Raw genomic sequence first — 12,136 nt, 5'->3', positions numbered from 1 at the left:
TTGCTGTGGCTCTAGGGTGGTGAAGTTCCGGCGCACAGGGGAGAGCTCCAGGTCGGATGAAGATGGAATTTCAGGGGAGCACGAGATCCACATCGAGGGAGTTCGGCCGGAGCTAGAGCCCATCGAGCTGGGGGATGGAGCTGCAGTGCCTAAGGAGTTTGCCAACCCAACAGATGGTGAGTAGGTCTTGTGTTTCCCTGCAGGGAGAGAGGGGAGACCTCTCCAGCTCAGCCCTGTGACAGCCAGGAGGATTGGACACCTTGGGTTTGCAGGAAAGGAAGATCCCCAAGGAAAAGAAGGAAAGAAAACATCAGGGAAATGATGTTACACCTGGAAATCATGTTAATCACCTCATTCTCTGTGGGATTGTTAGGTGTTTGGTTTTATATTCCTTTCCCTCATTCTCTCTGTGGTTTTGCATCACCAGGAACAGACCCTTTAAAGGAGTCAAACAGGAGATGTGACTCAGTTTCCTTTGGAACTGCTCAGTGCTCCTAAAACACTGCCAGAAGTGTCTGGAGCAGGTGCACCTGGCTCACCTTCAAGGCTGAGCATGAGTCTGCAGTGTTCCTGTCTCTCCTCTCCTAGAGGACAGAAGGAATGTCCATCCCAACCTCTGCTCTCTGCTGGAGGCAGCTCTGACTCAGGAGAGATGAGATATATTTGGTTTGTGAACGTTTTATAGGAGATTATTCACCTTAATAGTATTTATGGGAGATTATTAGTCTTATTTGTGATCATCTCTTGTTTTATCCCTTGGATTTTGTTTGGTTTCTTTTTGGTTGATGTTTTTGTTTGCTGGGTGAGGATAGTTCTCAGCCAGGCAAAGCTTCTCTGTGGGGAATGTGCTTTAAACTGCTGCAAGTGTTAGAACTTTAAGGCTTAAATTGATCTGAACAACTCCAATATCACACTGGACTTGTTCCTTTCATTGTGCACTTGAGCAAAGCACTTTGAGGTGTCTCAGCATCTTCAGCTGGAATGTGCACTTGAGCAAAGCACTTTGAGGTATCTCAGCAGCTTCAGCTGGAGCTCAGTGCTGAGGTCCTGGCAGTGTGGGGGAAACAACTTGCAGCACTTTGAACAGGAGTAGGTTTGAAGACAGATACGTGTGGGGCAAATTCTGGCTCTAAATAATCACAGTTTGCCTCTCCAGGCAGCAAAATATTCCATCAGTGCTGGGGATGGTTGCACAGCTCACACCTCTCACCAGGGCAAGGGGAAATTCAGTGTTGGAGGAGTCACTCCCAGGAGTGAGAGGCTGAGCTGGGTTTGGTGTTGCCACACTGATTTACCTCTGTGTGACTGAAATATTCTGGGACTAATCAGAACTACTTGGGCTTTATCACCATTCTTGAGGAACACAGAGAATTTCCTGCATCAAAACCAAGTGTCTGTGTCAGATATTTCAGCTCTCAGCAGATTGCTCAGCTGACTAGTAACTGTAGTGCCAGAAAATGCTGTTTTGAGGGAGGAATCCACTTCTGCCCTGGGTTTGTTTCCTTTCCAGATACTTTCATGGTGGAAGATGCGGTGGAAGCCATTGGATTTGGGAAGTTCCAGTGGAAACTCTCTGTCATCACTGGGTTGGCATGGGCAAGTACTTGTCAGCAGCATCAATTGCATGATCATCCCTTGGAGAATCTCAGTGGTGTCAACCAAAGGAGACAATGAGTCTCCAAACAGGTCAATGTGCAATGCAGAAGGAATTTTACTTGAAATTCCAAAGTGGCTCCAAGTTATTATTTGGAGGTGATGAATAACTCATTGATTCCTTTGTGTCTCAAGCTCTTATGAATGAGGATTTGAAAATCCTTTGGATTCTGCTGTTTCAAATCTGCAGAGAAGACTCTGCCATGGTTTAGAACCTGAATCAGCCCTGGATTTGGTCTATGGATGATCTGTTCATATGTGATACAAATCCAGGAGTGTGTAAGGGAGGAAGGGAACGATTTAGAAGGGCTCAGAGTTCTTCCCTGGGATATGCACCTGGGTGACCTTCCAGCCAACTCTCCTCGAGGTCACCCACTGGGAACTCTGCATTTGGCTCTGACTCCTCTCTGCCAGTGCTATAAACACCAGACAGGACTTTCAGAGCTGTTTTTTCTCTCCCCTGTGAACCCACTGCAGCTCTGATGTGTTTCCCCACAGAGTGGGAATGGCACAGCAACCCCAGGAGGTTCTCTCCCTGATTTCTCTGTCCATCTCCTTTCCAGGCAGTTGCTCATTTGTGTCTCTTTTTCCCCCTTGCAGATGGCAGATGCAATGGAAATGATGATTTTAAGTATCCTAGCTCCTCAGCTGCACTGTGAGTGGCGATTGCTGAGCTGGCAGGTTGCATTGCTCACCTCGGTAGGAAAACTGACTGGCAGCTCCTGTCTTCCCTCAGGTTTTCCACTCGTTGTTATCCACACATTGTGCTTTGTATCCCCCCAGTGAAATCTCTTTACAGGTTGCCTTTGGTTTGGAAGATTCAAAAAGTCCTTTATAAGAGAGTGAAGTGATGGAATTTAGTGAGAACTTGAGGGAATTTGATTAGTTTCAGGCTCAAAGTTTCATGTCCTTTCCCTTAGACTCATCTTAAAATACAAACCATTTGATTAATGAAGAAAAAGATTGGTGACTTTTGACTGTCTTGCTGGAAAATCTTCCTCTCTCTCTCTCTCCCCACATTTAAGCTCCCTTGTACCCAGACTGGGAGCACTGGGAGGGAGCAAACAAGTGTTTGTTGAGGTTGGATTTTACAGCCTAAACGAGTCTGTGATTATCCTGTGATTTCTGGAGGTTGAGACCTCCCAACACCAGCTCTAGGTGTGGTTATGTGATGCTGGAAACATGCAATGCCTTCAGGGAGGAGAAGCCAAGCTGGGGGACAGCACATGCCACTGCTCTGTGGCACAACCTGTGGCTCCTTCCCTTTAGCTTTTGGTGCCATTTGTGTTGTTGTGCCAACTGGGCAAAATGCTCAGGAGATTTAAATCACTTGAACCATGTCCTTTGCCATCCCTGAATGCAGAAGGTTTTGTTCCTTCTCTCAGCTCAGCACAATTTTATCTTGGCTGAGCAAAATCAGAAGGAGAAAGGTCAGTGGGCACGAGACGAAAGCTCTGACAAAAAAGTTGCTTCTTACCCCTCTTATTGCTTGGTTTGCACTTCCTTCTGAGACAAAAGTCTTGTGGGTTTCATGTGCTGATGGCAGGTTTGTTTGGGGGTTTGCCATTAGTTGCCTGGGCAGGATTTCATTCCTCCAGCCACAGGATCAGCTGTGCTTTCTGGTGTCACCTCTGGAAAGGCCACAGGATGTTTGCTTTGACACCTCAGGCTAATTTTCAGACTGTGCAAGGTTTTAAGGCCTCGTTTTATCTCCATTCCAATGTGAGACTTGCTGAGGGTGGTGATAAGAGGGTGGAGGAGAGCTCTGGGCTCCTGGGGCAGCTCTGTCCTGCACATCTCAACAGCATTGATTAGCTTTTACTCGTGGATATTTCCATTGCAACTGTAGAACTCTGAGTCTTCCAGGGCTGGACTCACACTGGGAGTAACACCAGAGTGCCCAGCCCAGTGCCAGGCTGGTTTGTCCCTGGATCTTTGGTGGCAAAGCTGCCTTGAGAGCTGCTTAGTTACTGCCCCTCTGTATGGTCTCTAAGGTCCTTCCCAACCCCATTCCATGCACACCTGGAATCTCCCTCTGTTGTCAGAGCTGCAGTTTTCTAGTGTCCCTGGGACTTGTGTTCTCTTTGCTGTCACCCTGAGTTTTGCACTTGGTGTCTCCCAGGTGGTGTTTGTGGGAATGATGTCCAGCTCCACCCTCTGGGGGAACATCTCAGACCAGTATGGCAGGAAAACAGTAAGTCTTCAGCTCCTGCTTGAATATGTCCTAATGTTTCTGCAGTGTGAGTGTTTCAGTGCCTTATGGCACTGGCACAGGGTACCCAGAGCAGCTGTGGCTGCTCCATCCCTGGGAGTGTTCCAGGCCAGGTTGGATGGGGCTTGGAGCACCCTGGGCTGGTAAAAGGTGTCCCTGCCCATGGCAGGGGGGGGAATAAATGATCTTTTAGGTCCTTCCAACCCAAACCATTCCATGTTCCCCAATGTCATAGTCCACATGTACAAAGCACAACTAAGCACATCCAGAACTGAGCATCCATGGAATAAAAGGACTTTGAAGCTCTGTTTTGCACTGTGTTACAGCAGGAACTCATTTTTCACTCCTGTTCCATGCAGGGCCTGAAGATCAGTGTGTTGTGGACACTCTACTATGGGATCCTCAGTGGCTTTGCCCCAGTGTACAGCTGGATCCTGGTGCTGAGGGGCCTGGTGGGCTTTGGCATTGGAGGAGTGCCCCAGTCGTAAGTAAACACTCACAGCTCTCAAAGGCCTTCATTCCATCTTTTTTTCTTCCAAGTGGTTATGCCAAACTGAGCCTCAGCTCTGTTCAGCTGTCCCAAACCTTGGCCTTGGTGCCAGACAGATTGTGACCTAAACACCACCAGCAGTTAGAGGTAGATTTTGGTTGTAAACCCACAGCTGATCAGACCTTGAGAGAAGGAGAACTGAGCCCTGGCATGGCAGAGTGATGGGAAATTCTCTGAGCCAGTTGTGAAGCCTTGAAGAAATCCTTCACCCTGCAGGAGAATTCTGATGGGCCACACTGAAAATAACACAGAGCAGAGAAGAGCTGTGAAAACATGTGAATCAAAACCTGCTGCACTCAGATAACAGCCATAGGGTCATAAAATCACACACAAAGAGCCAATTGTGTCCTCTGTTGCAGTGCTGAAGGTGTGGGAAGGGGAGAGTGCCCCAGGGTCTCAGCCTGCCTGGCCCTGGGGGGTACAGAGGGGGTTCAGGGGCTGCTCTGGGTTTGGCAAATTTGCTCTAAAGCAAAGGGGAAGTTTGAGCCTCTCTCTGTGCTAATGTGGCATTTTTCTCCCTGTGCTAACATGCCATTTCTCTCCCTGTTCACTCCTTGCAGGGTCACTTTGTATGCTGAGTTCCTCCCAATGAAAGCCAGAGCAAAGTGCATCTTGCTAATAGAGGTGAGCACATGGAGACTGATCCCTGGGGGGACAAATCCTGCTCTTGGTTCTGTTCTCCTGCCTAGGAATCTCCTCCACAGCTGCAGCCAAACTCTGCCTGTCCACGTTGGGGTGGAGCTGAGTTGCCTTTGTGCTCCAGTACCAGCTCAGCTCCCAAAGCAGCTTAAAGCTTTCCTGTCATCCTCCAGTTTTGGTGTTGGATTTGCCTTTTGTCCAGTTCACTTGGATCCAGGCTGCAGAGAGAGGGCACTGGGGGTCTCTAATTTCGTGGTGAAATTCATCTGCAATTCAGTAATGGATCTGGAGATCTGACTGTTCTGTACCTTCAGGGCTAAATTCAGCTCCTCATCCAAATGTGGCCAAGTCACAGAGAGCAGAATTTTACCCTATGAATATTTCAAGGCAAAATTCACAGCCCTTTAATGGGTGGTTGGAGGGTCAGGACAGAACTGTTTCTTGGCTGTATCAAGCACATCCTCATGGAAAACCTCAGCAAACTGAAACATCTCGAGGCAAAACATCTCTGGCGTTTCTCTCTCCAGCCATGCCTGGACAGCACATCCTGGAATGCTAGAAAGAAAGGAGCCTTGGGACACTCTTCATTCTCACTTGTGACTGCTTGTTTTCCCTTTTCCAGGTGTTCTGGGCCATTGGGACTGTGTTTGAGGTGCTGCTTGCAGTGCTGGTGATGCCCACGCTGGGCTGGCGGTGGCTCCTCATCCTCTCTGCCCTCCCACTGCTGCTCTTTGCTGGCCTCTGCTTTGTAGGTATTCCCCAAGGATTCCTGGGTATTCCCTAATTCCCACTGCTCTGCCCCATTCTGGGACCCAACCAAAGAAAATCATGGCAGTTTGGAGCTCTTTGCTGGTGTCTTCGGTGAGACATCTGAACTCATGACAGAAATGCTGTTTTGGGAGGATGTTGGGAAAAACATTCCAAGGAGAGCTTGTTGTTGATGTGTCTGATCCTGGAGGACAATGTTGGGCTGGAATTCTGTGAAATCAGGCCTGGAATCCTCTCCAATTTCATGAGTTTTTCAACTCGGCTCAGGGGAATCGACATTTTACCCGAAGGTGTTGCTATTTCCCTGAGGGCTTTGTCCAAATCATGACTTTTAGGATGACTTTCCACTCCAAAATCCACCCAAATCAGGGGGAAAGGCTGCACAGTGCAGCTCAGATTCCCAAATAAGATGTCTGTGAGTTAAACCTGAGCTTCAGTGCACTATCAGGTGAGGTATTTGCCCCTCACTCTGTCTTCTCCTAGATAAATGTCCTTTTCAGGTGCTTCAGCAGCTCTTCTCATCCCTTAGTTTTCCAGGAATCCCTCCAGGTGCTCACAGACTTGTTTGGAATTAAAAGGGGCTCTTTTGAGAGCAGTTTGAGGGTTTTGTCTGCCCTGGATGCTACAGAGAGGAGATAATGTAAAGAACCTGCACTTTCCCAAGGATAAACCCAAGGGAAGAGAAGGGAAAGATCTCAGGAGTTCTGACTTGACAAGCAAAGAGATTTGCAGTTTCTGAAAGCCTAATGAGATGATTCTCTGGATTCTTCAAGATGAATCCTGTGAGAGTCTCCTGAGCTTTCCTCCCAGGCAAAGCTCCAGGTGGTCACTGCTGAGTGTGTGACACCTCTGTGTGTGTGCTCTGCTCCCTCAGTGGCTGCCAGAAAGTGCCAGGTATGATGTGCTCTCTGGGAACCAGGAGAAGGCTCTTGCCACCCTGAAGAGGATAGCGACAGAGAATGGAGCTCCAATGCCTCTGGGGAAGTTGGTTGTTTCCAGACAGGTATGTACAGGTAATTGGCCCCTCCCTGACATGGGACACAGCAAATCTCTGCTGTGCTTATGTGTTTTTCTAGGCAAGTGACCAATGTTCTGCCTGATTTTAGTGCCTCAGGTGGTAATGGAAATGATGATCCTATCTGCTTCTCTCACAGTGAGGAAGAGTTAATAATATCTAGTTGATCATTTATAATCTATTTTTATGTATGCAAAACACCTCTCTAAGCAAAGAAGTGACCAAGTTAGGCTGCAGGAAGGACAAGCAGATGTGAAGCAGAGCAAAGTGCTCAGTCTGGGCAGGAGGAGCCTGTGGCAGTGACTGTGTCACTGCTCAGAGGTTCTTTGGGTTGGCTGAGGTGGTTTGAGTTGCCTGAAGTTCTTTGGGTTGCCTGAAGTTCTTTGGGTTGCCCCCAAGGTTCTTTGGGTTGCCCAAAGCTCAGTGAGGGTTTGATCTCTTCATTTCCCAAGTGCCTGGAGCACTCACAGTGACTCTGATGAGCTGCACAAGAGAAGTCTCCAGTTCTGGATGGGTTTGTTTCCAGTGTAGGGTAGGAAAGTGCTTTTCCTTAGCCACAGAGGGATTCCCTTGGCAGAGGAATTCTTTGCTTGGATTCCAGCTCCAGTGTGGCCCCTGCAGCCCTCAGAGTCCTGAGCTGAGCCAAACCTTCTTTATCTGAGACACTGCATAGTCTGTGTGTGGAGCAGCAGGACCAGGGGGATGGTCTCGAGCTGAGGGAGGGTGGATTTACATTAGATATTAGGAAGGAATTGTTCCCTGTGAGGATGCTGAGGCACTGGAATGGATTTCCCAGAGCAGCTGTGGCTGCTCCATCCCTGGGAGTGTTCCAGGCCAGGCTGGATGGGGCTTGGAGCAGCCTGGGCTGGGGGAAGGTGTCCCTGCCCATGGCAGAAGTGGAACTGGATGAGCTTTAAGGTCCTCCTGACCCAACCCATTCCATGGTTCTCCCCACTCTGCACCCCCAGTCCAGGACCAGTGAGTTCCTATCTGATTTTTGCTTGTTTTCACAGGAAGACAGAGGGAAGATGAGGGACCTTTTCACACCCCACTTCAGGTGGACCACGTTGTTGCTCTGGTTTATATGGTAAGAGGAAATATAAACCACTTGTTGCCAACTCAACTCTAAATGGTTTTTATTGGAGGTATTTTAGTGTTACTCAAACACAGCAACATCCTCCTCAGAAAACCCCAACCTGTATTGATTTGCAACTCATTAAACCACCAATCACCATCATTCCCAATCCATTCCCCTTCCATTTGCTGAGTGCTGAGAGGGAACAGCTCTGAGGTAGCACTCAGAGCTTCTCCTCCCACACTGGGCTCAGGTTTGAGCTGTGTTGGTTCCTCTAGGTCTGACCAGCTGAGATTTTCTCTCTCCTTTGCTTCCCTGCAGGTTTTCCAATGCCTTTTCATACTATGGGTTAGTTTTATTAACTACAGAGTTCTTCCAAGCAGGAGATGTCTGCAGCAGTGAGTATTGATCCCTCTCTCCTTTCCATAAACCCTGTCAGAACTGGTGGAATATCCTTTCTTATCTCACCTTCTGCTGTTGTTTTGGCAAGGAAAATGGCTCAGTTGTAAGGTTACTTCACTTGAAACATCTTTAATAGCTTGTTCCTCACCTCCTGCCCAGTGCAGAGAGGTCCTGCAGTGCTTTTGAACCCCAAAACAGCAAGAAAACCTCCAAGAGAGACCTGTTAGCTGTAATAAGTGGTTGAATAAATAGAAGTTTGCAGATTTGACAGGTCTAATTAGCTCTGAGAGAGAGAAGCTGCTGCTGGGGAGCTCTGAGCTGCTCCAGGTGGGAAACCTGCTGAGAAAGGAGATAATGGGGGGAAATCATTGTCCTTTCTGCTGCAGGTTCTGGTGGGGGGTGCAAAGAAAAGGTGCTTTGACTGCATTAAGAAGAGAATTGAGAAGTGATTCCCCAGGGGAGGAATGATTGCAGTCAGAACTCATCATTAGGGAGCTGGCTGAAGGTTGGGAAATGGTAGAAGGAGGATGGAGAGGGCTGGGAGGAGACCCAGAGCCAACCTGCCCAGCAGGGATTAGCTGTTTGAGAGGTGCTTAGCTAATTTTGCCTCCCAAAAGGAACAGGAACCTCTTCAAACCAGTTGCTGTTACACAGCTGTGGTGTTACTGAGTCTTAGAGATCAGGAATGTTGGGATCCCAATTTGTATAGGGAGAAAGTGGATTATTGAATATTCACTGAGCTCTGCACTGAGCAATAACCTGTATAGGGAGAAAGTGGATTATTGAATGTTCACTGAGCTCTGCACTGAGCAATAAATCTGCCCAGCTGCTGAGCAGGTGGAAGTTTCCCTTCTGACAGTGATGGTTGCAGAGGTGACACATCCTGACCCAGAGACTCCAGAGTGCAGTGTCAGCTGTGTCTGAACATCCCTGCTGGGCCCTTCAGTGCAGTGCAGACAGGAACACACAGCAGAAGATGAGCAGAGAAGGAATTACTTAAAGCACATTCAATATTTGGGTTGGTTTTTTTTCCTCCCCCAGTATCCAGCAGAAGGCAGGAAGTCAAAGCCAAGTGCAGCCTGACCTGTGAGTACCTGACAGAGGAGGACTACACTGACCTGCTCTGGACAACCTTGTCAGAATTCCCTGGTAAGTGGCAATAAGGAGCAGCAGTTCTGCCCTGCCAGAGGCTCAGGGTGGTGGGAATGGACTCCCCCTTTTCCCTGTCCCAGGGGTGACCTGTGTCCTCCCCCAGGTGTGTTGGTGACGCTGTGGATCATCGATCGCATCGGGCGCAAGAAAACCATGGCCTTGTCCTTCTGTGTCTTCTCCTTCTGCAGCCTCCTGCTGTTCCTCTGTGTTGGAAGGTGAGTGCCACCCAGGGGACAGCAAAGTCAGCCCTGGTCTCTCTGGATTGTGGCTGGAAGAGCTATGGGGTGGTTATGCTTTGGAGGAAGAACTGAGGATGGTGTTAGGTTCTCTCACCAGAGTCTGGGAGGAAACTCAAAGAAGCTAAATTTTAGTTAGGAAAGGGAAGGAAACTGAAGGAAGGAACTTGAGAAATAAACTAAAAAAAGAAAAGGAGAAATCTTTCACCATAATCTTGTGGACAAAACAATCCCATGGGGAATATCAGAGCTGAGGGCTGAGTGGGAGGTAACCACGTCTGAGCAAGGGGTAACCATTGAGCATCTTTAAAATCAGATCTGAACCCTTAGATTTAAATCAGATTTAAACCTTTTCACTGCCCAAACCCTTATAGTACAGAAACCTTGTGGTGAGACACTGTCCCAGGTTGCCCAGGGAGGCTGTGGCTGCCCCAACCCTGGCAGTGTTTCATTCCAGGTTGGATGAGCCTTGAGCAACCTGCTCTGGTGGGAGGTGTCCCTGCCCAGGGCAGGGGTTGGGGCTGGATGATCCCTAAGCTCCATCACAACCCCTAAAAACCTCTGATTGTGTAAGAAACCTTATAAAATTGCACACATCCAGGTGGTTTGTAGGTTCATCTCCTTCATTTCCTTCTCCTGTGCCACTTTTTGTCAGCATCATTCATCATCATTTCCTTATTTAGATTATCTTAGGCTTATTCAGTGCCTATTCAAGTAGGTCTCAGCTGGAAGGGATACACTTGGAACACTGCTGGGATTGTGGGAATGCAGATTGTTTGGCATCACTGTGATATTAAAGGTCCAGGAAAAATACAAAGGGCTCATTAAAACAAGCCAAAGGAAATGGTTTGGAGCAATTTAGCATTCTGACTGCACTCCAAATCAGCCCAAATGTCCAGACCAGTCCCCAACTCTGCTCTCCTTTTCCCTCCAACAGGAATGTCCTCACTGTGCTGCTCTTCATTGCAAGAGCTTTTATTTCTGGAGGATTTCAGGCTGCTTATGTTTACACTCCTGAGGTAAGGAGAGTGTTGGGGCAATGAGAATGGTTGAGGGGACTGAGAACATGGTGGGGAAGTCATTTCTGATCTCTTCTCCAGGGCCTTCAGCCCAGATTTGAGCTGCTGATCTCATTGTCATTGTCTAACACAACTTGCTGTGGCATCACTTACTGATTGCCTTTCATTTAGGGGTGGAGGGGAGAGAACTTCCCACTGCCATTGATGGGCTGATGCTTTCCCCACAGGTTTATCCAACAGCCACACGTGCTCTGGGCCTGGGAACGTGCAGTGGGATGGCAAGAGTGGGAGCCCTCATAACACCCTTCATTGCACAGGTAAAGCCCTTTCTCTGAGAAATCCTCCTCACTGCACAGGGCAAATCTCTTCTCTGAGCCTGGAGGCACAGCAAGGTTGGACTTGGATGGTCTTGTAGGATTTTTCCAACCTTAATAATTCCATGAGTCTGCGTAGGTGATGGAGAACCTGCTCTTCTTTCCCCCAGCCCAGGTTGCTCCAAGCCCCATCCAGCCTGGCCTGGAAAACTTCCAGGGATGGAGCAGCCACAGCTGCTCTGGGCACCCTGTGCCAGTGTCTCAGCACCTCACAGGGAGGAATTCTTCCTAAAACCCCATCTAACCCTGCCCTGGGGCAGCTTCAAACCATTCCCCTTTGTCCTGGCACTATGTGCCCATACAAACTGTCCCTTCTCCTTCCTTTTTACAAACCTGTGTGTGCAGCAAACTCATCTTTCCAATGCTATCATTAAAATTTCTGTTCCTCCATCAGCATCTGCATTTCCTTCTGTGCTAAGGTTTGGCATTTCCTGCCTGATTTCTGCAGGTGATGTTGGAATCCTCAGTGTACCTGACCCTGGTGGTTTACAGTGGCTGCTGCCTGCTGGCTGCCCTGGCCTCCTGCTTCCTGCCCATCGAGACCAAAGGCAGAGGCCTCCAGGAGTCCAGCCACAAGGAATGGGGACAGGAGATGGTTGGCAGAGGATCTCATTCCCCAGGGGAATCACAGGAGTGATAGGCCATGGAAACCTGCTGGAAGAAGGAATGAGAGGAGCAAGATGTCTCCGAGGCTGAAGCGTGGAAAGCTGACCAGAAATGTCACTGCCAACGTGTCAAACCAAGGGGATTTGGGGCTGGACCTAAGCAAACTGTGTCTCTGCTGCTCTTTGCTCACACTCATAACAACTCTATGTCTGTATGGAGAGGGAGGAGTGATAGGCCATGGAAACCTGCTGGAAGAAGGAATGAGAGGAGCAAGATGTCTCCGAGGCTGAAGCGTGGAAAGCTGACCAGAAATGTCACTGCCAACGTGTCAAACCAAGGGGATTTGGGGCTGGACCTAAGCAAACTGTGTCTCTGCTGCTCTTTGCTCACACTCATAACAACTCTATGTCTGTATGGAGAGGGATGCAGATCTCC

General features: G+C 48.7%; 1 protein-coding gene across 1 annotated transcript; it reads left to right on the top strand.

The window, feature by feature from the left end:
• Positions 1-13: 13 nt before the first annotated feature.
• SVOP (SV2 related protein homolog (rat)) lies at positions 14-11,732 on the top strand (the record flags this gene model as incomplete). Its single annotated transcript, XM_009073948.1, has 15 exons — positions 14-176; positions 1,511-1,596; positions 2,254-2,352; positions 3,776-3,847; positions 4,225-4,349; positions 4,976-5,039; positions 5,677-5,802; positions 6,697-6,825; positions 7,851-7,924; positions 8,234-8,310; positions 9,356-9,463; positions 9,570-9,681; positions 10,640-10,721; positions 10,949-11,038; positions 11,544-11,732. Coding segments are annotated over 15 exons (1,596 nt in total), but the record flags the coding sequence as incomplete, so codon positions are not given.
• Between the last annotated feature and the right edge of the window lie 404 nt (positions 11,733-12,136).

The sequence above is a fragment of the Acanthisitta chloris genome, unplaced genomic scaffold (genome assembly GCF_000695815.1).
Source record: "Acanthisitta chloris isolate BGI_N310 unplaced genomic scaffold, ASM69581v1 scaffold10024, whole genome shotgun sequence".
In the NCBI taxonomy this organism is placed as follows: domain Eukaryota; kingdom Metazoa; phylum Chordata; class Aves; order Passeriformes; family Acanthisittidae; genus Acanthisitta; species Acanthisitta chloris.
This window is presented reverse-complemented; position numbering and strand designations above follow the sequence as displayed.